This window comes from Lepidochelys kempii, chromosome 7 (assembly GCF_965140265.1).
Source record: "Lepidochelys kempii isolate rLepKem1 chromosome 7, rLepKem1.hap2, whole genome shotgun sequence".
NCBI classification, from domain to species: Eukaryota; Metazoa; Chordata; order Testudines; family Cheloniidae; genus Lepidochelys; species Lepidochelys kempii.
Window position 1 is genome coordinate 56840834 of NC_133262.1, and position 24467 is coordinate 56865300.

Consider the following 24467-nt stretch of genomic DNA (forward strand, 5'->3'; position numbering starts at 1 on the left):
GTGACATGCCCAGTATATTGAAAATTGCTGCTTTAGGGGGAGTGTTGCCACCACCACCACCCTGGCAGCACCTCCTGTACTGCAGGAAAAAAGCAACACAACAAACCCACAGTACGTAAGACCTTGGTCAGTCCCTTGAGTTAATGCGGGCATAAGAACTTCATTCCCCTGCATGTGTGTTCAGATGTCTGTGTGCTTCACCTGCTAACTTCGTTACATGGGTATTTACCTAAGGATTTGTCCCCCATTATGTTCTTTGCACACAGGAAGCCAGATTTAGCTAGCAGAGAGACGTCACTGCTGCATAAAAGTTTAGCTAGAACCAGCATCTGACCAGATCCGTTGACATAACCTGCATTACTTAGATTGTAAACCCCTGGGGGCAGGGGCTGCCTTTTTGTTCTTTGTACAGCACATAGCACCATAGGCTCCAGGAACACGAATGGGGGTCCCCGCCCTACAGTAAGACAAATAGTACAGGGGCTCCTCACTCCACTCACCAGAGCCCAGGCTAGCTTCTTGTCCACTCTCGTTACACCTGTTCATATTTCCACACAAAGCACACTCCTACACATCCTTCTGTTCTTGACAAAGGCAAGCGTTTATCCTCTGCTCACCTATTTTTCTTAGCTCCCAGCTGCATGGACCATCCCTTATCTCACATTGCCCAATGCCACTTTCAGGTAAGAACACTGCTATTAGAGGCTGACTAACCACTACCTAATAACAGATAAATGCAGTTGGACCTATTGACCACACCTCAGACATTGTGGTGTACCTTGTCCCAGCTAAATAGCTTCCCCCTCCTTTTCCCGCCTCCATTCCGAGTGTCAATACCCATCAGTGAAATGCACACAACCTACAAACACAGGCTTCTTTATTGTAGGAGACACTTGTGCTCACACATCAACCCCCCCCAAACTTAAAACTTTTTAAAATGTTGACAGTTCAGTCATTCATGTGCCAGGTGAGGATGACAGAGAAGGTTATTTGACAGGTCACAGCTGGGACTCTGCTCCAAAAGCCTGTCCAGGAAGGCAGAGGGTATTCTCTTCCCACCCTCCAACTCTACATAATAGCCCTGGTTTCCTAAGCATGTGCATCACTGCATGGAAAGAAGCCAGTGATGAGGCTTATTTTGCAAGCATGAAGGCGCGGTACTGAGATGCTCCTTCCAACAAGTTGCAGTCAGTTAATGTGCACGGGGGTGCCTTGTTAGTCACCTCCAACCCTAAATTATCTGGCACTGCTTCTCACGGAGACCTGGCCTCCTGTAACAGCAGGGCCCTTCACTGGGGGCAGAGCTGTCCTTAAGATCTGTGGGGCTCCATCCTGCTGGCAGGGAAAGGGAGGATGGAAATGAAGCCCTGGGTTACCTGCTCCTCTGGCTCTCAACCATGCTGGAGATCAGGCTATGTTGCAATAGAGAGCAGGGCTCCAGGCAGCAACTTGCCTGTCTTGTACTTGAAGCCAGGACTAGCTTCTGCTTGCTGTCTCCATTTTGGCACCAGATCTTTCAGACACCAAAGCATGGAGGGCAACAGACATTTTACCTCTGCAAAGGGACTCCACAGACAGGAAAAGGGCAACTGATCCAGCCAAGGGGAGAAGTTTAAGGCAAATCGTGTTACATTCATCTCTACCTCACACCAGCTGCATTGCACATGGCTAGGACAAAGCATGTGTTGGCGAGTTGGATTCCTACAGAGGACCTGGGGCAATCACTGCTGTCAGAACATCCCAAATAAAACAGAGTTAAGGGAGTGGAGAGCTAGGTGAGGAAGGGGCTGGGGGCCAAGGCTTTAAACTTCTCTCTTTAAACCTTTCCATTGGGCCAAAGGATTCTCAAACCCCAAAGTGTCCAAGCAGCCAGGAGTGTCCCCACTTCTCCCATAGCCTGTGCCTTCCCTATGAAAGAACAGCACATCTGAAATTCCCCCAGAGTTGCAGGGCTTTGAGCTTTTGACATCAGTGCCAAAGCTGCAGGACGGAGAGGGAAATCCTACCAACCTGAACCCTGAGCTTCCCATGCTGGTGGCAACATGCCCTGGGCTGAAAGGCACTTTGCTTCTCTAGCTACCCTGCCTAATGGCAGGAGCAGGGTCTGCCCTGGGTGAAGAGAAGGTCGCTGCAGGAGGAGGCCTTAAAGAGAGAGGGAAGTAGAAGAAACTGCCCCTCTGGAGCTGTGCTTTGTACAGTTGGAGGTGCACAGCGAGGGAGCTGTAACCGCAGGTCACTCAGGCCTAGCCACAAACAAGCTACAGTACTTTAAATTTCACAGGTCTCAACAGTTAAACTGGCTGAAAAAGAAAAACAGATTCATGGAAAATATAAATTTTCTTTGCTTTACAAGGTGGGCGGGAAACCTGAACTCCAGGGCACCACCAACCTTTTAAAATAAAACTGTACAAAATTAGGACACCTGCGCTGGATCTGGTGTCGCCAGCTCTAAGAAGGCTCTTACCAGGTGCGATGCCAGAATTAGTCAGAAATAATGTGGGAGCATCTAGCCGCTCTCCCATATCCTATGGCAAGGGCTACCATCCCCCCACAAGAGAGCGGGGAGGAATAAGTTCCAGGCAGGATTGGGGTCTACCATGCCTATTCTGTTCACATGCCCATCCAGCTGGCTTTAGGGGATGGGTGGGGTATGGACTCCCAAGCCAACTGCAGCTCAGTCACTTTCAAACTTGATGGAATTGACCTGGGTAGAAATAGCACCTCCGCAGTAACTGCCTCTTTTCTTCTTTGTCTTCTCATGGCGGAAGGATTTGCCTTTGGTGAATTTCAGTACGTTGTGGGCCTTTTCTCCCCAGTCGCCTGCAGCTCCTTTCTGTCAGATAAGGAAAAGGGGGGCCAGGTCAGCACTCAACAGCCAACATGGCAAACACTAGGTCCTGCTTTGTATACTGCCCAGTAATGACTTCCAAGGGCTAAAGGAGTTTTCACCCAGCTCCTCTGCTGGAGGGGCTGGGAGCTCCCCTCAGCCAGTGCCCATATACCTCCCAGTTGAGCCTCCTGGTGGGAGAGGCTCAGATTGGAGAGCTCCCCACAAGCACCATGAAAACCCTTTCCCAGATGACCTGTGTTCTTGGGGCAAAACGTGCCAGTTTGTCACTCTGGCTGGACTTGTCCCTACCTTTGCATCAAATGAGTTGTTAGCTACACGGGAATCCACCTCGATCTCTTCCTCTCTTACTCTTCGGAAAGGGACAGCTGGCTGTTAGAGAAAAACATAGGTCACCCTAAGTCAACACCTGCACATGGCCTTCTCTTTGCTGGCCCACACAGCAATGCAGGACACTAAACTGGGGGAAATCCTATTTGAACCCTGGTCCAGTTTTCCAGGCCACATGAACTTGTGATCCTTCCCTTCAACAGTAAGGGCAGTACAGAGGAGCTCCAGAGGTAGTCTATACAGTCATCCTCAGCCAGAAAGATGCTGGGGCCACGATGCGCATCTTCTCTGGTCTCCACATAAGGGGCACTTAGGCTGGCTGAGGAGGGGGAGACTGTCTCCTGCAGCCTCGACCACCAAGGAAAGCAGTGCAGATTGCTGGGACTGAGAGACAAGAAAAAGCCCTGCTCTGATTCAGCACGTTTTCCCGTCACTCACCTGCTTCACCTTGGGAAATGAGTGTGGCGTTCTGGTCTTGGTCTTAATCTTCTTGCTGTCCGGTGTCCCCAATTCCTGGTCATCTTCGCTCTTCCGCTTCTTCTTATTCGAGCCTGCTAAAAACAATAGTAGTTCGATTTCAATGGGACCACCCTCCACCTGGGGAAGGGGAGCAGCGTCTCTCTCCACTGGGACACAAGTCAGACTGATGTATGCTGGGAACATGAGCATGTGCACTCTGGAGTAGGGTGGTACAGGAACAATAACAGACACTCTATTAATGGCCAGTCTAGAGCGCCAGCACTAGATAAGGAACTCCTGGGCAGCCATCCTCTAGTGCAAGGGTGAGGAAACTTTTTGGTCCAAGGGTCACATCTGGGGATGGAATTTGTATGCAGGCCATGAATGCTCACAAAATTGGGGGTTGGGTTGCACGAGGGGGTGAGGGCTCTGGCTGGAGATATGGGCTCTGGGGTGGGGCTGGGAATGAGGGGTTGGGGTGCAGGAGGTTGCTCCGGAGGGTGGGAGGAGGATCAGGGCTGGAGCAGGTGGGTTGGGGTGCAGGATCCAGGCGGCGCTTACCTCAAGCGGCACATCTCTCTCCCCCTGGCTCCTACATGGAGGCACGGCCAGGCAGCCCTGCATACTGCCCTGTCTGCAGGCGCCTCCCTGCAGCTCCCATTGGCCACGGTTCCCAGACAATGGGAGCTGCGGAGGCACAATTTGGGGTGGGGGCAGTGTGTAGAGCCCCCTGGCTGCCTCTACATGTAGGAACTGGAGGGGGGACATGCTGCTGCTTCCAGGACTGCGTGGAGCAGGGCAAGCCTCCAACCTCACTCCCTGGCAGGATCTTGAGCACCAGATTAAAACGTCTGGAGGGCCAGATGCGGCCCCCAGGCCATAGCTTGCCCACCCCTGCTCCAGCGTGTGGAGGTGGCTGCTGGTTACATGCAGAGTTTTGTTTAGGAAACCGCTTCTAGAAAATGGCTCCACATATGCTCTGCCCTGCAACACTCTGCCTGACAGATGCCCTTCCTGGCTGGCACAGATTACCTCCATTTGCTTTTCCCTTCTCATCGCAGGAGCTCTCAGAGCTACTCTCACTGCCACCAGCTGGCTTGGGCTCTGGCTTCTTTGTGGCTGGTGATTTGGCTGCTGGTGTGGATGAAGCCTTTGGTTTCTCTTTCACCAAGCTGGAGTTGTTCTGTCCCCCTTTCCCTGGCTTTAACCCAGCGACTGGAGTCCCTGCTGTTCTGGACTTCTTGTCATCATCACTGGAACTGTCAGATGAGCTGCTGCTACTGCTAGCAGCAGCTGCTTTCTTCCCTGCACAAGCTTTACTGCCCCCTGGTGATTTGCTGGCTAGTTTCACTGCTGGTTTGCTCTGCTCCTCCTCGCTGCTTGAGCTGTCAGAATCTGAGCTGCTGGCTTTGGGGACCAGGGTGCAGGGTTTGGACCCTGGCTTAGCTGTCTTGCTGGCTGGCTTAGCTGGAGGGGCTTTCTTCTCTTCCTCAGAGCTGCTGGAGCTGCTATCTGAGTCAGAGCTGCTCTGGGCTTTCTTTGCCACAGCAGGAGGCTTCTTGGCTGCAGGTGGAGCTGGTTTGACTGCAGGCTTTGCAGGGGTCTCATCCTCAGAGCTGTCAGAATCTGGGAGGGAAGTTTCCAATACAAGAAGATTCCAGTGAGAATAGCCAAGTACTGAACAGACTTGTCCAGCCAGACCAAACTAGACAAGCAGGAGCAGTAACTGGAGTCCCTTCCACACTAGGAAGTGAGCAAAACCTGCTTGGTTTGGGACTCGGTGAAAGGTGCAGAACAACAGCCTTAGAGATTTATGGGCTCTGCTTAGAGCTGGTGTAGCACAGGCAGCTGCCATCTCCTCCCCCCACAAGCACATCTCAACTCCGACCCTCAGAAGTGGCTCTTCTAAGTCAACAGGGAGCTCAGTCTCCATGTTCCAAGTGATGCTTTACCTCTGCTGAGACTGCCACAGGGGGACAAGCAGTTGTCTCAGACACCTGCCCACTAGGAACTGGACTGAACCACAGATACTGCCAAACAAGAACAACTTTTGGGCCCTAGCAACATGGCTGAAGAGCCCTGGGAACTTGCCGCTAGCACAGAATCAAACAGCACTAACAATCAGAGCTGAAAAGTTGGGGCCATTCCTGTTCCCCTGCTCAGAAGGGTGGCTTACAGATTCAAGGCAGCACACTGCACTAGTTGCTCTTAAACGGTGCTGCAGCTCTTTAGTGTGGTTTACAAGCACTATCATGGACAGTGGCTATTGGGGAAATGGGTTTGGGATGGGACTGTCCTCCTCCTTCCCCTGTATTCTTCTCATTGGAGAATAAAGTTCATCCCCCAAGTGGCTTTTCCTCCAACAAACAAACGTGCCGAACAGGTCCCCAGTACCCTGTATTTCAGCTATGCGGCAGAGACGTAGGGGTTTGAGTGATGAAACATTAGCGGGTGGGTACGTTTCCCCACACTTCATGCCCAAGAGAACTGGCACTTTGCATGGGGTTGGTTCTGCATGCTTAGGAATTGGTCAGCAAATATCAGGTCAGTTTGATTAGACAGTGTCCCTGTGCCTCTGTATCCTTGATACCACAGCTGGGAACACAGACTGGGGAGGTAGGCCTGGCACTCACACCTGCTCAGTATGGTGGTGGGGAGATCACCACCCCTTCCTGTCCTGATACCTGAGCTGTCTGAGGAGGAGCTGGAGCCTTTCTTGGCTTGTCCTGACTTGGCAGGAGCCTTCGCCGGTTTGGCAGGACCCTTCGCTGCAAGTGATTTGGCCGTGAGCTCGGTCACTACCTTCTCTTCCTCAGAGCTGGAATCTAGACAAGAGAAGCACATCTGCAAGTGTCAGTGTTTTTCAGGGGCATAACACCCAAGTGAGTCCACCAGGGACCCCAGTCAGTGGTCGTTTTAGGCAAAGCTGTGGCCTTGAGCCTCACACTTTAGGGAGGCACCATTGCCACTGGATTTTTGGAACTCACCAGACTACGATCATGAAGTGAGGTGAGGTGAGGCGCAGAGCCAGAGAAGGGGCAGGGTGGGCAGAGAAGTCCGATAAGCACTCTCTGAATGGCCAGTGGAGAGCCCTACAGCATGTAGCCCTGCCTATGTTCCTGCTCCTGTCCCAGGGAACGGAGGCAACAGGAGCTGGAGGACCTAGGGCTGGGAATGTGCCCTCAAGATCTCCATGTTTCTTCTTTGCTAGGAAGATGAGGAACAGCAGTAGGAGCTTGGCCTAACCCTTCATAACAGTGTGTGTAGTGAGAGGGCACGGTGTAGAAACTAGGGGATTGAAGAGGGAGTGTTGGCCTCACTAAAGAAAGAGCAAAGAGGAAGAAGAGAGCGAGGAAAGAAATGGACAGAAAAGGAAAGTGTGTAGTGGAGGTGAAAGAACAGAATGAAACAGAAGGGAATCAATGACAAAAAGAAAAGAGGAACAGACTGGAGTGATTTGGGAAAGAAGGAAAGGACACCATTTGACTGTGTTATTCGACACTCCAGACTATTTTAGCAGTGGTCCAAATGGAATTGAAGATTTGTTTAAAAAAGTTCCCCTTTCTCCCCACCTTGGACCTGGCACAAGGGAGATATTTTTCACGTAGGGAATTTACACCTGATGCCAGCCATGACTCTTATGGAGGATCTGAAGAGCTCAGAAATGGATCCAAAAAAAGAACTCCTAATCCTACCATAGGTACTTGTTAGGGAATACCCTTCACCACCCTGCAATCTGCAGACCTTCCTGTACTAGTCACTGTTCTTGTCTGTGCCACTCATTCATGCTTCCCTCCACATCGATACAGGAGGCTTCAGTTTTCAGAGGCATCCCTTTACCTTGCCATGGACACTGCAGGGAGCTCAGATTCACTCTAAGGGCCCTGGCAAGAGGAGGTTGGGTCCCTGCTGAGTGACACCGGGGGCTGAAAGGGGGCATGTGCAGAGTCACTGCATCAAAAAGGTCAAATCCCTGCTCCCTCACTCACCGGAATCACTGTCTGAACTGGATCCACCTTTCTTGGAAGTCACAACGGTGGGTGTTGGGGTAGGTTTTTTTTTAGCCAGACTTGCTTTGGCTGCAAGAGAAACAATTACAATGAATCTCACACTCTCACAGCACTTTTCATCCAGGGATCTCCAAGAGCTTTACAAAGGAGGGCGGCTTATTAGCCTCTTGGACAGAAGAGGCAGGCAATTCACCCCTGGGCAGCATTGCAAAGAACTCAGGACTCCAGATTCTCAGCCCCTGGGATTCCTAACCACCTGGAGTAGGCAGATGTCAGGGCTCCTTGTCCCCTCGCATGGCACAAGTCATGGGCTGCGAATGCAGCATCGCACATCAGCACATGCTCCCCTACTCAACACACGCAGGGGGTCAGATAGAGAAGGGATTTTTCATTCACATAATACAGTAACCCAACGCAAGGCCTCTGCCAACTTCAAGAATGGGCCAGATTCATCCCATCCACTGAAATAAATGGAAATCCAGTAGGATTTATTTGACCTCTTGTGACCAAATTAGAGATGGAACTGAGCAGTCTGGAACTCAGGCTCAGCTCCTGGGGCCTGTTTTGGGACAGATACCAGCTGCTCTGAGACCTTTAAAAAGGCAAAAATAGCAGCATAATCCACAATTGTCAGGTAATTTCAGAAGCCACTATGTGGCCAGGAACCAACTGCACCCCACAGAGGCACTTCCTGAACAGTCTAACACAACCACTTCCTAGCCTCCCTCTCCCCACAATCCACCTGTTGTTCCCTTCTTGGGTGTCTGCTCCATTTCATCACTGCTGTCCGAGCTGCTGTCTGAGGAGTCACTGCTCTCGGCTTTTTTCCCAGGAGCCTTTGCAACAGAGGGCTTTGCTTTGCCCTTTCTTGGCTCTGTAACCTGGGGGGGTGGCACCGCACTGTATGGACCTACAAAGAGACAGGATCAGCAGCGGCACCAGTGCAGACCCACCAGCCCTGCACGCTGGCAAATATGGTACACGTCGTGCTGGACTTCCCTGTTTTAGCCAGGCGATGATATAAAACAAGCCAGTTAAGCTACCTGCTCCTAATCACTTGCACAGTTGTGATCAACAAGGGCTTTATACTCGGTATGGTGGGAGGGGACATCCCCACAGTATTGCTACTCCTGACTCCCGCAGCAGCACAACTCCCCTTTGCTGGGGTCTCACCGTAGCATTCCTCCCTTTTAGGGCTTGGCTACACTTACATTTTATAGCGCTCTAACTTGCTGGCTCAAGGGTGTGAAAAATGACCCCCCTGAGCGCAGCAAGTCTGAGCGCTTTAAAGCGCTAGCGTAAACAGGCTCCGAGTGCTGGGAGCCATGCTCCCAGTGCTGGGAGCTAATCCCCTCGTGGAGGTGGAGTACCAGGAGCGCTGGGAGAGCTCTCTCCCAGTGCTCGCACGCGACCACACTCGCACTTCAAAGCGCTGCCGCGGGAGCGCTCCCACAACAGCGCTTTAAAGTTTCCAGTGTAGCCATGCCCCTAGATTTGGATGGCCTAATTCACAGTTTCTCAAATGCGGGCACCATGGCCACATGTGGCCACTAGGGCATTTCCCTGCAGCCACAGCAGTTTCCTGGGCAGTGGAAGGGAGGGAAAAGCATCAGCCCCTCCCCTTCCTCTTGCATGTGCCAGCTCTCTGGAGATAAAGGTGGACCACACAACACTTAAGGAGCAAGGGGCAAGGAAGCCAGCGGGGTATGTGTGAGGAGGCGAGCAGTGGGGGTGAGAGGAAGTGAGTGGCGAGGGGAGGCCTGGCGGGGGAGTCAGGAGGCGAGTGGCAAGCCAGCAGCAGGGTGAGGAGGTGGCAGGGGGCCCTGGCTGAGAGTGAGGACTGAGCAGTGAGCCACTCAGCGAGCAGGGGTATGTCTGTGGCAGGGGAGTGGAGGAGTGCAGCAGGGGGTGGGGGTGGGGCAAGAGGAAGGAAGGAATATGAGGAGGAGAGCAGCAGGTGGGGGACGGAGGAGGGATGCAGGAGGTGAGCAGCAGGTGCATGGGCAACATGTGGAGCATTCCTTTGGGGGAGGCTAGCCCCTGCCCCCCCCCCAGCAGCCAGAGCCCTGCCCCCCCCCCCCGGCCTCCCTTGTGGCTGCAGCCACAAGCCCCCCACTCCGAGTGCCTCCCACCCACCCTGGCCGGAGGAGCCCCAGGCTGGCCAGCGCCCCGAGCAGCCACAGCCATGCCTCCCCTCCCCAGACCCAAGCTGCCCAGATACATTTTTCATTATTATTTGGACTTCTGAAGTAAATTTTAAAATGCTCTGACATAATAGAATTGTTGTACAGATAACCACTTTTACCAAAAAAGCAAAAGAAACAATAATGAAAAAGACAAGAATGTGCAGAACACCTTATTGTGTTTCTATTCTGTTAGGTCCAGTAAAGGGTAGAGATAACCGTGCATTATATTTATTACTGAGTCTGCAAACAAAAAAACAACCACCCCAAAACCTTACATAAATCAATTACGATTATTTGGATGTATATATGTACATATTACGTGTTGGGTGCCGCACTCCAAGACCTCCAAAAAATTTGTTGTGGGACTTCCACTGCTGCTCTTGTTCATTTACTACTCTGCTCCTCAACTACGCCCCCGGGGTAAAGAAACCCATCTATATTTCACACTTGCTTCTCTCAGTTTATTGGAGTCATGGGAACTGTTATACTAGATCAGGGCACGGGGTCCACCTAGTTCATTACCCAGCCTAATACTGGCTAGCACCACATGCTTCAGAGTAAGGTGCATGAAGGCCTGTAAAGCACAATTATGGACTGATTTACCCACAGGGAATTTTCTTCCCAACTTCAGTCAGGCTGGGAATCATGCATGAGAATAGCCTCTAATAGCTCTCTGAAGAGCAGGATGCTCAGAGACAATGACCACATAAGGGATGCAACCAGCATAGTTTTCACCTCAAGAGAAGGTCTGGGTTTGAGGTTTAAGCCATGTCTTACCTGGACGTAGCTAGAACAAAGACCCTGCAGTTCCATGCTTGCTGCCATCACCACCCCTCAGCCTTCTGGGCCACACCAAGCAGAGATGGGCAGCTAAACTTCTCTAGGGCTAGTAGTGGCAGAAAGCCTCCTCTCCACAGTACCAGCAATGGTTTTTGGTACTCACCGGGCTTCGGCTTCGATTTTGAGGCTGGCTTTTCATCCTCCGAGCTGTCAGAAGAATCCTCGCTGCTGGAGCTCTCTTTGGCAGGGGCTCTGGCTTTACTTGAGGGCACCTGGATGGCTGCAGGTTTGGGCAGTGGTGTTTTCTTGGGAACAGCCTTATTGCAAAGACGACAGACAAATACCTTTCCTCATCAAGGAAGCTGAGCTTTGAAAGACAGGTGCTGCCCAGAAACCACCCCTACTCCGTGTTGGAGAGTCCTCTCTTGCCCTCTCTGCCCTATTCACTGGGCATCAGATTTCCAGGATAGAGCCAAGAACTAGGGAAATTTCTCAAACGCCAGGAAGCACATTACAGGCTTTAACACCAGAGCATCAGAATTTCTTACCTCCCATTAAATTCCTACACGGGATACTCTCTGGCTGAGAAGAGGTGAGACAGAACATTAATAGCTAGAGAGCACCACCACTGTCAGGGGAGCTGAGACATTAGCCGTGAGATATCTGGGAGAAATAAGAGCTCTCTGGGAGAGGTTTCTAAGAGCTCCCACAGCTGGGGTCCAGCTCTCTTTCAGGGAAGTTGCTCTAACACTCCCCAGTGGGACTGCAGAAGCAGTGCAGGAACATGTAAGGCTGGCAGAGTAGCACATCTGGCAACAGGAAAGCAAGCCATACAGAGGGTGCAGCATGCAGAAGTTATAAAGGGATTCCTGGCTCAGGAAAGAGGAATGGATCACTCAGCAGCAGAGAAGACTGTTGGTGAGGTTCCTAAGACACAAAGCCTCACTAAGATGTCACAAAAAGCTACAATGACTGCATGGGCACGCACTCAGCTGCTGTGCGGTTCTGGGTTACTTTACACAACCCTTAGATCAAGGTCAGAGAGACTCTTAGACTTCTCTCACACCAATGGAGTCATCCATGCTTGTCTCACTGTTTACCTTTGCAGATGCAGCCTTTTCCTTGTCAGAATCCTCACTACTACTACTGCTGCTGCTGCTGCTGCTGCTTTCTGCCTTGCCATTGGCTGCGTTGCAGGCAGCTTTACTTCCTGCTGGAGATAAGGCAAAGAAAGGGATGAGAAAACATGAGGGGTAGGGAATGGTAATCACATTCAACGCAAAAAATGTCCTGGACAGCATCAGCTCCCCTAACTGCACAAGGCAAGAGTCTCCAGCCCTCTTCTGGGAACCCACTCATTCTCCTCCTGTTTATCAGGGCAGCTGTAAACAGTCTCTCTGCAGACGGCTTTTCTCATTATAGACGAAATGGAAATCTCAGACTCAATCCTCTAATGAGGTTTAGAGACATTGTTATAAATTGGCAGCACCTTTTTCTAACATAATACGAACCTGCTGGTTTCAGAAATGGGTTACTAAACTGAATTTTGACATTTACACACGCACACTTGATCGCCACCAAAATTCATCAGAAATGTTTGCTATACCAACACCATGTGTATGAACTTGTGAGCAAAAAAAATCAGTTTGGTATAATTCCTTTTCAGCTGACCAAATACAGAAATGAGTAGACGTACATTGTGGTTTTAACACCTACTGCTCCCTAATATTCAGTTTTGTAGAGTATTTAGTCATCACTGTATCATATTAAAAATAAGTTGTGTGCAGTCTAGTTGTAGACACATTGGTCCCAGGGTATGAGAGACAAGGAGGGTGAGGTAATCTTGGTCTAATAAAAGATATTACCTCACCCATCTTGTCTAATATTAGAAATAAGTTAATCGTAACAAAAGTTACTTTTCCTGTAATATGAAATAATTCTAATTTTCTTGCATGCTTAGTACTTGTTGCTCTGAAGTTAGAGTTAACAGAGATGGTGTATATATGTGTATTTATTTATTTTTTACAAATAAAGAGAGCAACACTAGTTAGATGAGGTGGTGGTTTATGACACTCGCGTCGTTTACAGTTGAAGGAGTGCTCCATGCCAGTCTCCTATAATCTCTGCATTATTTGCCAAGGATCAAGTAAAGAAGACGTGCATGAAGCAGGTGAACAAGGATTGCACAGAATAAGGGAGGCAACAGCCATTACAGGGAAAAAACAAGATAGCAAACAGAGAGGCCATTGACAGAATTGAGTGCATCTTTCATTCAGAACAGAGTATCAGTCGTGTGACAGAGAAATTGCTATGCCCATTGCACTGAAAAAAGGCAAAATCAAGCGGTTATAGAAAACAAGAACATCTGCAACTGATATGATCACATGTGGCAAACTGCAGTGATCCCAATAAATACCAGACAATCCCATGCTGTGAAACTCATGGACTGGAGATGCTGTATGCTTTGTCAAGAAGCGCACTCTAAACAGAGACTCATTTCTGTTACTACACTCAAGATGAGTGAACAGATAATGAAGACAGCTGTATTTGACCACAGATGAGTGTTTGTTTAGCTGAAGTAAGTGACCTCACAGCTCCTGAAGACAAGTACTACCTGACTTGTTACATCCCATTTATGAAGTCTGTGATGAAAAAGAGAGTGTGGGCATCAAAATTACTGACACAGCAATGCTTTGGCTTCAAAATGAGCTTCAGCATGCATCCAAGCAAGGTCATGGGTTGGCAACATTACTGCAAGATTGCAGTGAAAACTGGCATGGAAATTCCACACTCCTACATCTGCTATAGATCATCATACACTGGAAAACTCCAAGCTCCTATTGGGGATTTATTTCATTTTATTGCCTGATCAATCGGCTGCTGATTGGAACTAAGAGTTTCTCAAGTATAAATATGTACCCATCTCACAAATGATGGATTCTTGCCAAGATGATGAGATGGCCACCCCCAAGATGACATATTTCTGTCACAGGTACATGTTGCACTGAATATTCAGGGAGATGCTTTGTCACACGGTGGCCACAAAGATTTCAGTGTCAGCAAGGATGATGCAGCTGCTTGCTAGATCGCCTGTACAACATTAATATCTGTGCTTAATTTGTGTGAATTAAAATGTTTATTTCTAATGTTTTGTCATGAAAATATTTTCACTTGTTTTAAAAACAGGTGTTTTGAGATTATGTGTTGTATTTGTACACTTTTCTTTTAAGATGCGAATGCTCAAGTTATAAGAGCCATGTAAACAAACTTTTTCATGGTTGTATACTGTATTAAAATACGTCCAGTACCTCTTGGAAATAAACTGAAATTCAATAGCTTTATAAAAAGGTTGTGCATATTTAATCACTTGTTACATCCTACAACTCATTAAGATCCTACAATATGTTGATCCTAAACTAAAAGTAAATAAAGATCACTTAAGTGATTTCCACGTTATTTTGTTCTCTTTATAGAGGCCTTTATATACAACATACAGCTTAGGAACAACCATATTTGGATTCTGCACAACCTAATTATCTTAAAAAGACTTCCTGCCAACTTTTAACAAAAAATGCCTCATTAACTTTTCTGACAACCTGACTAGTCTAGTACCAGTTGGGGGAAGTTATCGTGACACCACTGATTCCAAGTCCCATAACTATAAGCTGAGGGTTAAGTTTAACTTAAGTTAGTGCTGGCTCAAATAGTGGAAAGCATTAGCAAGAAGCACATGGCCCATGCAATTACTCAGGGATTGGTGACAACCATTGGATCTAGTTGGGCCCTGAGATTTAACTATCCATTTAGGATCAAATTCAATTAACCTGTGATCAGATTTATATCTGGATTTCCAGAAATTAAAGCCTAATATATGCTACCAGTGCAGCCCCAGGTCCCTATCACCAGTGATCCTAGCCAAACAGCAAGTTGGACTGGATCACCTAAGTGGCCTTGCTAGGATGGTATCTTCTCTACCGGGGCATTTGGCCACCTAGACCCCAGGTTCTTCCCCAGGGATTCCTGTTCACACACATCCGCTCACAGTGCAGCGCAGCGCAGCCAGGTACCTGATTTAGCTGCTGTTTTAGCTGCCACTGGCTTCAGGGGCTGTTTCTTTGGTCTTTCATCCTCTGAGCTGCTGGAGTCCGAGCTGGAGGAGCTCTTAGCCTTCTTCTGGGGCTGGGTTTTGGTGGCAGCTGGCTTGGCCTGGGCTTTGGTTACCTTCTAATGAGAGAGGAAAAACTAATCAGAGACTATTCTAGTCAACAAGGCCTAAAGGGACTGAGGAGAGAGAGACAGGACAACAGTCCAACTGGCACACCCGTTCTATAAAGATTATCTGTACGGACTGCCAGTCAAAATGTTAGACAACCTTGAGTTGGGGGTTCTTATTCTGGAGAGCTGATGCTCTATTTTAGGCACATAACCCCAAATATACAGGAAATTCCCTAAGCTTTGACAGCAGGAGACACTTTTCCCTGCACCCTGACACTTCCAAGTGGAATGATATCTCTCCCACTTAACAGGAAAGGGAGCAGAAGTACCCAACAGAGACTTGAGGGTGAGGAGAGCAGAGTCGGGGTGCCCAAACAGGGCACTAAGCCCTCAGACTAGTGACTATCCCAGAGGGAAGAACACCACCAGAAAGGGATGGCTCCAAGTTGGGGTCTGAAAATCCCAACACATGGATGATTATCCTAGATGGCCCATTGGAATCCACCCAGGGTCTCTTCCATGCACATGAATTTTCAGAACCCAACCCAGAGCCATGAAACAGGGACAGATTTGGGGTTGGTAGCTGCCTGGTAGTCCCCTTCCCTATGAGAAAGCACTAGTCTAAGGGCTCAACAGCGCTGGCTGGGCACCTTGGCCTCAACCGTAATTGGGTACTGGTACCTCAGCTCCATGTCTTGCTCATGAAGAACACAGCTCCAGATATTAATTCTCAGCTTGGTGGCACCAGCACACAGTGAAAAGGGAGGAAATACTACTACTCTTCCCCCACACTAGTTACATGCTACTATTTCGTTTACAGATGGTGATCAGAGATAACACCCCCTTATCCTGAGCATTTTATACACTGGTTACTCTGGTGGCAGTGTAAACAAATACAGACTTCCCCTCAGGTTAGAAGGAGCAGGCCACAGCAGTCTGTCTCAATCTCATGGGAGAGAAGCAGATTCCAATACTAGATGGGAAATGCATCCCAGAGATCTGCCTCTGCTTTCACTAGAGCCAGTCCAAATGGCAGACTGCACATTACAGGACTAACTCATTTGTTAAGCTCTAGTCGCATGCCGAGTGCTTTACAGACAGCTAAGAACACATGTCCTCTATCTCAAAGAGTTTAGTGTGTAAGTAAAATTGCCCTGAGTCTGGATTAATGCCTGATAAATAGAATAAGTGATCCAGGACCCATACTCTGTAGCCCACCTCCAGCCCCAAGAGTAGTTCCAGTCCCCCACACAGTGTTGGTCACATTTAATACTCTCCATTACTGTGGAACGTGCTTTGGAAAGGACCGAAAGGAAAAGGTGACCTGTGCTGGCTTCTTTTCTTCCTCCTCAGAGTCCGAATCATCGCTGGAGTCCTCGCTGCTGCTCTCTGCTTTTTTGGCAGGAGCCACTGCCTTTGCTATCACCTTCGGCACAGGCGCTGACTTAGCTGCTGTGTTGGAAAGAGCAGACACTGAGGACAAATTCATTCCCAGCCTCCCATGTATAGTGCAAGAAAAGAGAAATGTATCAAACTGCAGGTGTCATGTCCTGTTCAGAGGCTCAGGCTTATATCTCAGCTTCCCACAGAGTGCTACAGAGGCCTTCACAATGACTAGCCAAGGCACAGAAACCACTCCTTTCTTGCCATGCACAAGCTGTGCCACTGAAAAGGACATACTCCCCGCACTGTTTGTTAAAAGATCCAGATATTTTATCATATCATTTAAAACCAAAAAAGCTGCTTTTTGATTATGGGTTTCCAAAGAAAACTGCGTCACTGCATTGCTGGGCCCTATGGAGCTGCCAGGCCCACTGACTTAACCTGCTGTAGCCAAATCCACTCCTTCCTGGCCAGTTCTTTCTTCCTCTGCTGGATACTGTGTGTAAATGGTCTAGTTCCTGTTCCTAACATTCTTTAGAAGATCAAGAGCAAAGCCTTGTTCAAATTCAGGATTGGGAAGGGCCAAATTAAGTTTCAACTCAGTTTCCTGTTGCCTCATTCCTTCCTCCCCGATCCCAGTTTGCAGTCTGCTCCTCATCTCCTGTGAATCTGCTCATGGCAGCAACCAATGTGAGTATCCTGTGAGCTGGACAATATATGGGCGCAACACTAGGCAAAGCTGAAAAGAGAAGCACTCTACACGTTACAAGTGAGGGGCCTAATCCATGGGGGCACTGGAGGGGACACAGGACCTTGAGAGAGGGGGAAGTCTCACATCGTTGGCAGAATACACATCAGACACCAGTGTTTTCAATTTCCCTATCTGATCCCCAGCTGTCCTCCATCCACCAGGAGATCATGAGTCAGATCAATACAAAGAGAAGCCTGATCAATGGAGGCTAAAGCAGGAACTTTAACTAAGCGCTCATGTTTGCAAACCTTACGTTGCTCAGGGGTATTTTTTTTTCACACCCATGAGCAACATAAGGTTTGCCGACAAAAGTGCTAGTGTAGACATGGCCTAAATCCAGCTCAGCCCTAGCATAAGCAGGCACATTTCTCTTCACTTCAATCAACCTGCTACAACTTGAGCCAGGGCTGAATTGGACCCCTATATAGCAGCAGAACAAGACAGCATACTTTAAGCACAAGGGGAGTTCTCCCTCTCGTGTCATAAACCTGGTAAGTTAGACATGAAAAGGAGTTGAGGGAAGCACACCTAGGAGCACTGGGGCACTGGCTAGGGATGGAGAAGACTGATGGGAAATAGCATGTTAAAACACAATGAGGTTCAGGACAGCGAAGAACTGGTACTCCAGCACCAGCAAGCTGGATAACAAAACTTAAAATAAAAAAAATTCTTAATTATGATTTTAATTTAAATCAGAGTTTATTTATAGATTTCACTTTCTTCCCATTTTATGATCCTATTTCTGAAACTGACATTTTGTATTTATTCCTTTAGTTAGTTTCCTAATTGTTAATAACAACATTTCAGATTTTACACTAGGAGCATGAGCATATAAAGTGAAAAGTGCAAACATTGGTGGATGGCACAGATCCTACCAGAACCGAGACCCAAACACCAACTGCAAAGCACCAGTTCCAAATCCAGCCTAAGAACTTTTCCCAAGTTAATTTGTGTGTCACTTGCCCAACCCAAAGGTTTTCTGCTAAGAAGTTTCACAGTGGATGCTCATCTATGCTGAAAAAGACAAGCCCAGGGCCTCATTAATATCTGTGAGAACACCAACTCAAAATTGATAAGCAATTTTAATAAGTAAGGTGGTGCAAACCACACCACCTTCCCACACATTAAACTTCCCCAAGTGAAATCCTTTGCTATTCACCTCTATCAGGGTTTGAAATCAACAGGACTTGTGTTCCCATGTCATTTAGGTGCCTAAATATGAGTACAGGAGCCTAAATAAGCTATTTTTGAAAATTCTGGACTGTGGATAAGTTCAAAGTAACTTTGTTAGTATACTGGAAATCTAAACTTTTCATTAACAATAAAGCAATTCTGTTTTTAAATGACAGCCTTCAGACCACTAAGGGTTATGGTTTTAATCTCTAATGCTGCAAATACTCATGCACGTTTAACTTTGAGCAGTGGTTCTCAAACTGTTGGTTGTAACCCCAAAGTGGGTCATGACCCCGTTTTAATGGGGTCGCCAGGGCTGGCTCATACTTGCCAGGGTTAGGGGCCAAAGCCAAAGCCCCACTGTCTGGGGCTGAAACCTGAGGTCTTCTGTCCTGGGCAGTGGGCTGATATTACAGGCACCCTACCTGGGGCTGAAGCCCTTGGGCTTTGGCCCCCCACTCGAGGTGGCAGGGATCAAGTGGGCGGTCAGGCTTCGGTCCCTCCCCCCGGGGTCATTTAGTAATTTTTTTTTTTGTCAGAAGGGGGTCATGGTGCAATGAAGTTTGAGAACCTCTGACTTAGAGCATAAGTAGTCCTGGTTAAGTGAATGGGACCCTTCATGTGGAGAAAGTTAGTACCTGCCTAAGTGTTTGCAAGATCAAGGTTTTTATTTTCAGTATTTTGTGTTTTGCCTACAGCAGTTCATATAAAATACCCTTTTAAAAAGGCATTTAAAAACATTTACAATTTAGTTCAGTGGTTCTCAACCAGGGGTCCGGGTCCCCCTAGGAGGCTGCGAGCAGGTTTCAGGCGGGCTGACAAGCAGGGCCAACATTAGACTTGCTGAGGCCCAGGGTAGAAAGCCAAAGCCCCACTGCATGGGGAGGAAGCCTGGGACCCTGAGCCCTGCCACCCGGAGCTGAAGCCTGAGCAACGTAGCTTCATGGGGGCCCCTGTGGCATGGGATCCCAGGCAACTGCCTTGTTTGCTACCCCTTAATGCCGGCCCTGGCTTTTCTATGCAAAAAACTAGTTATTGTGGCACAGGTGGGCCATGGAGTATTTATAGCATATTGGAGGGGCCTCAAAGAAAAAGGCTGAGAACCCCTGATTTTGTTCATTATACATTTTTGACTAAAATTGCAATAGCACAAATTTCCCTATTAGTTTTACAAAGTCTTGACCTGATTTATACAAATTTTCAAAAATCCAATGATTTAAATCATGATTTAGATCGCTCTACCATGACCAAGCACCAGGAAGAACTCATTGGATTAGTCACGAGTCTAATTCTACCTAAATACTACAGTGATGAGTGCTAGAGAAAGCTCCAAGATAGGTAATCAGTTCTGGTATCTGGCAGCTCACAGGACAACAACAGTCAAAGCACCCATCCAGCCTCAGCCAATGTGCAGCTACAATATGCCTCCAGCTGCTACAAAGCCTGATTTATACTCATAGCAAGCTTAGTACTTTACTTATAATTAAACTGGAAAAAAAAAAAACATTATGAAGGATGAGTAACTAAAGTGAAAAGTGCAAGTGATTGTGGATAGGTACAGATTGAGATCATGATCATGACCAGAACGGAGATCATGCAGTTCGTGACTGCTGTTCAAAGCCCTAAACACAAGCTGCAAAGCTGTGAATCCAGCCTCAGAACTTTTCCCAAGTTAATCATGCCCACTTGCTCAGCCCAAAGGCCTTTTGCAAACCCCACCTGGCTTCTTGGCTGTGGTTTTCTCATCTTCTTCACTGGAGCTCTCATCACTGCTCGAGGAAGATTCTTTCTTGGACTTCTTTGCAGGGGGTCCATTGGGAACAGCCTTCCGTTTCTTAGCATCAGGGGATCTGGGGAGGAGAAAGACTTAGTTCTAAACAGTTTCTCCCAGCTCCAGAGAGCTTCCTAGCATTTCACCCGTTCTACTACAAGCAAAGCAGCTTATCCCTAGAGAATACTGGAGCCTCCCACATTCCTGTCCATTACTTGTATTACAATAGCACCTGAAGGCCCCAACCAGAACTGGGGCCTCCCTGTGCTGGGCATTATACAGCAGAAGAGACAATCCTGATGGGCTTACTGTCTGAATAGAAAAGACAGACAAGTGGCTGGAAGGATACTACAAACAAAACAAACAACTTGACAATTTGCCAATGTCATGTTAGTTCCGTGGGTTTTCTTTTTTATATCTTGGTGGGCAGTGTGTTCAGTGGTACTCAGGTGTTTGCAGGTATAGGAAAGGACTGTTTTCATTCCCACTGCATGCAACAATCTACAAAGTGGCTAGAGTCACTCAGTGAGGATTCAAGACCTGATCTGTCTGCAGTAATAAGAGTTCTCTTTAAACAACAGATAGCTTTAAATAACTAAGTTATGATAAGATGCTAATTAAGAGGTCCTCCAGTTAAAGTAACCAGACAAAGATTTTACATACAGTATGTTAAAGGATTTTATTAACTATATGGCTTATTACAGATTGTTGTCGTCAATTCTATTATTTTACAGTAGTACCTTTAATGCTCATTAAAGATGCAATTGAAGATGCTGATGATGATTATACCAAAGGCTAATAAATTGAAGCCATAGGTTATCCTTTGCATTTGAGAGTATAAATGCAATCACTGAATTATGCATACTTTTATTGAGTCTTCATTTCCCTATTTTCTGATAATTAATTGCACGTATAAAACTTAAATTAAAACTTAAAATTAAGGTAACTTTCAACTTTGCTTTTCAGTTCCTCTTTTGAAGGCATTAGCTAGACTAGATAATAGAAATAAGGGATTCTTACAATGGAGAAGTACATAATGCCAGAACTGCCAGGTTCAAGCCATTTGCATACCAGTCTCCTCTATATCAGGGTGAACCTGCCAACTAAACAGATTTATTCGACACAAAATAAGGGATCTCTTTGTTCGAGAGACCCTGAATCTGGAAATAAGTGTCTTGGGTTTTAAAAACACATGAGGAAGCTCGGTAGAGAAAAACAACAGAACATCTGAGAAAATGAGAAAAGCAGAATGCATATCTCCTCAGGAGTTTATCAGGGTATTTCCTCTCCATGCACTGAGGGGTAGGAGATTCAAGTGCTGCCTGACTTCGTTTCTCCAACCATCTTTGAGGTATGAATAGTTTGTTTTAAACAAGAGACTCATTTTGGGGTTCATGTGAGAGACCAGACGGGGGTTCCTAAGCTCACAACACATAGCCCTCTGAAGCACTGGCAGTTGCCTTGAGCATAACCATCACCCTCTGAATCCTGAACACACCCTTGGGATCATGGCCCTGCAGACCTTTCCAGCTCGCAGCAACACGTTTCTGCTTCAAATTGCCCTTGGTCCTCCATGTTTCTTTCCAGCTCTTTCATCAGTTGTTCAGCCCCTAATAACCTCACCTTACGCTCACTGAATAAATTCTTGTCTAAGACAGCAGTGAGCTGTGGTGTGGAATAAACAGACTCAGGGGCAGAGAGCAGTACAGCACGATGGTGTGAGGATTTGGGGGTCATAGCATAATTACCAGACTTGGACTCTAGACCAACCAACCTGGCTTATGTAGTACTTTTACACCAATGTATAGTACTAGAGTTGTGGGGTTCATGCATATCTACTAGATAGTAAAACCTAATAAAGAAAGAGGGAAAACATTATAATACCTTATTTTTACTGTTTCTCTAATCCTTTTAAGGCTTCCTGGACTATTTGGCTTATTTTCCGTACTCCCTAGCCTCTTATCCTGAGATCATCTGCCCTTTCAACAGCTGTTTGGTTGCCCAGCAGCCAACTTTAATGCACATTATTTTACGAAAACTAAGGATATGTCTTCACTGCACAGTTAACATGGATTCTTACCCGGGTGTGAGCCTTACCACCTCTACCTACACAGAAAAACCTGTGACCTAGATTTGGAGTTCTTTAAGCCCAAGGTTGCTTATCCAGCTGGGGGTAACTGCCCAGTAAAGTCATACCCTAAGTATGGAATACCAAACAACTCACATTTTAGCTTTTCACTTGAAATAGAGTTAAAAGGGGCTGAAAGGGCCATAAGCTGCTACTGAAATGGCAGCCTGGAACTTTGTGGGCAGAAGGCAGATTAGAAGTGCGCTGCAAATATTTTAAAAATATTATGATGGATAAAGATGGCTGGGAACTTATTCTTTATATCTTTACTGCAGAAATACCAGAAGCTTGGTTTCCCTGGGTTTTGCTGGAGCACCTTTGGGAAGTCTCAGGGATTCTATTGGGAGCTTTGTCAGTTTGCAATAGAAAGTAACCAAAAGAAATGTACCAGATATGGACAGGCTAAGCCCATCTCAACAGATTTTCCAGGAAGGGAGACACTTACTTCAGCCAGTAGTTGAAGACATCCAAGAGAGAAGCAGCATTAGGATCCTGGTCTGTCTGTAAACCAGAAACATACATGAATATTAGCACTGACAACCCACATAGACTTCTCTAAAGAGTGCCTCCTATACTGTCAGTGGAATGGAAAACTCTGCGCCATAGGCAACTGCTTCTGCATTGATGTATAACAGGTAGAGAGGTCTGGTAGACTTAGCAAGTGGAGCATGTTGCTCATAAAACACCTTCATAAACATTAGAAGCTAAAGTTAAGAAGCCTCTGCGCTATCTTAAAAATGAGACAACTTGAGTAATTTAGGACAAAAGATTCCACCGCCTATAGATTTATTAAAATCTAAAGTCAAGATTCTGCAGATATTTTGGCTACATCTGCACTAGGAGCTCTTTAACTGGTATACCATCCCAGCAAAGTGCTCCTAGTGTGGACACAGCTTATACTGACAAAGCTGTGCTTTGTACAAACATAGTAAATCCACCATAGAAGCAAAACAAGCTACACCTGTAAGAGTGCAGCTTTGCTAGAATAGCTGTGTCTACAGCAGCAACTTCTGCAGACACAGTTGTCAATCAGGGACCACTCCTCTTCATACCCCTGACCAAACCGACAAAGCTGTACTGGCAGAAGTTTGTAGTATAAACGTAGCCTTATTCTTAACTTTGCACACTGAGTAGTTTCATTAATGTTAATGTGACAACTCAGTATGCACAGTTAAGCATATGCTAAACCCTTGCAATAATGTAGTCTAATGGGAGGGGGAAATATCTACTTAACATATGGATTAAATAAAAAATATTCCAGAAGAGTTATCACTATTGGTATCAAATTATGAAGAGACAGGAAAAAGTGCGGAGAGAGCAGGGAGATCTGCAGAAAGCTAGGGGGGAGTCCTCCCAATTTTGCAAGGACTTTCCACCACTTTTGTTGGAATTTCAGTGAGGTTCTATGTATTATACAGAGACTCTGTCTCTCTCCAATACAACATGCAGTTGCCAGAAGAGGAAGGTAAATGTGAAAGTACAGCATATGGTCAGAGGCAACTTGCCCCAGGACTCCCAATTCATGACGACATGACATAAGTTGTTTGACTCCTCAAACGCTCCAGTTGAATGCACATCTCCCTCCTCCCCCCAGGGAACGGCCCCCCCCCACAAACAGAACCCCTCTTTCCGGGTCCTTCCCTGTACAGGTACCCCCTCAACGCAACCTCCCCTCTCCTCAGGGCCCCCCTGGCACAGTTCCCCCTCCCCACCAGGACCCCATCCCAGACCTTTAGGATCCCCTCCCAGTACAGCCCCCCCTCCCCAGACCTCTCTCCCATACAGCTCCCCAAGGTCCCCCCAGGACAGCTCCCCCCCAGGGTCCCCTCCCCAGTACAGCCCCCCTCCCTCACAACCCCACCAAGGTCCCCCCAACACAGCTCCCCACCATGGTCCCCTCACTTCAGCCCCCCCAGTACAGCCCCCCCGTCCGCTCCCTCAGGGTCCCCCCCGGATCCCCCCACTTCAGGGCCCCCCTCACCACTCCGGCCGCCCTGCCGAAGGCCCGCGCCGCCCCCTCGAAGTGGTTGTCGCGCAGGAAGGCGAACACGAGCGGGAAGAGGTCGCTCGGCACCACGCGCAGCTCGGCCATGCTTCCACGCCGTCAGCCGGTCGCCTGTATCACGTGTGCCGGCCGGGGGGGACGTACTGCGTCGTGAGGTCATAGGTCAAACGGGGCCTCGGAGAGGGGAAGGGGGGTGTGATCCGCCATCTTGTTATAGGCAGGAGCACGGCCCCCTCCCTCGCGGGGAGCTCCTGAGCGCCACCTGGCGGGCCAGCGGCTGCAGTGCAGGCGGCTGCGCAAAGCACGCAGAGGAGGTCTCGAGTGAGAGGGAGGAAGGTACCATGGGTAGGGCTAACAGTGATGGAAGAGCAGGGAGGTGAAGAGTAATATCCCTTCCTCCTCCAGCGTCTGCTAGGGCCTAGCTTTGG

The 24467-nt window shown here is 47.9% G+C and overlaps 1 protein-coding gene across 7 annotated transcripts; it reads right to left on the minus strand.

The window, feature by feature from the left end:
* Positions 1 to 860: 860 nt before the first annotated feature.
* On the minus strand, positions 861 to 24182 carry NOLC1 (nucleolar and coiled-body phosphoprotein 1). 7 transcript variants are annotated; one of them, XM_073352970.1, is made up of 14 exons: positions 24016 to 24182; positions 22480 to 22535; positions 19855 to 19985; positions 16153 to 16277; positions 14681 to 14837; positions 11714 to 11826; positions 10777 to 10930; positions 8390 to 8557; positions 7627 to 7716; positions 6322 to 6462; positions 4670 to 5263; positions 3617 to 3732; positions 3140 to 3220; positions 861 to 2833 (listed from the first exon to the last, which is right to left on the minus strand). In XM_073352970.1, exons 1-14 carry the CDS (start codon positions 24124 to 24126, stop codon positions 2675 to 2677), a joined length of 2196 nt encoding a protein of 731 aa, XP_073209071.1. In that variant the 5' UTR covers positions 24127 to 24182; the 3' UTR covers positions 861 to 2674. The 7 variants fall into 7 exon arrangements, with proteins under 7 accessions (XP_073209071.1, XP_073209070.1, XP_073209072.1 ...); XM_073352969.1 differs by having other exon boundaries at positions 11714 to 11823; positions 16153 to 16280; XM_073352971.1 differs by having other exon boundaries at positions 3617 to 3729; positions 16153 to 16280.
* Positions 24183 to 24467: the final 285 nt, after the last annotated feature.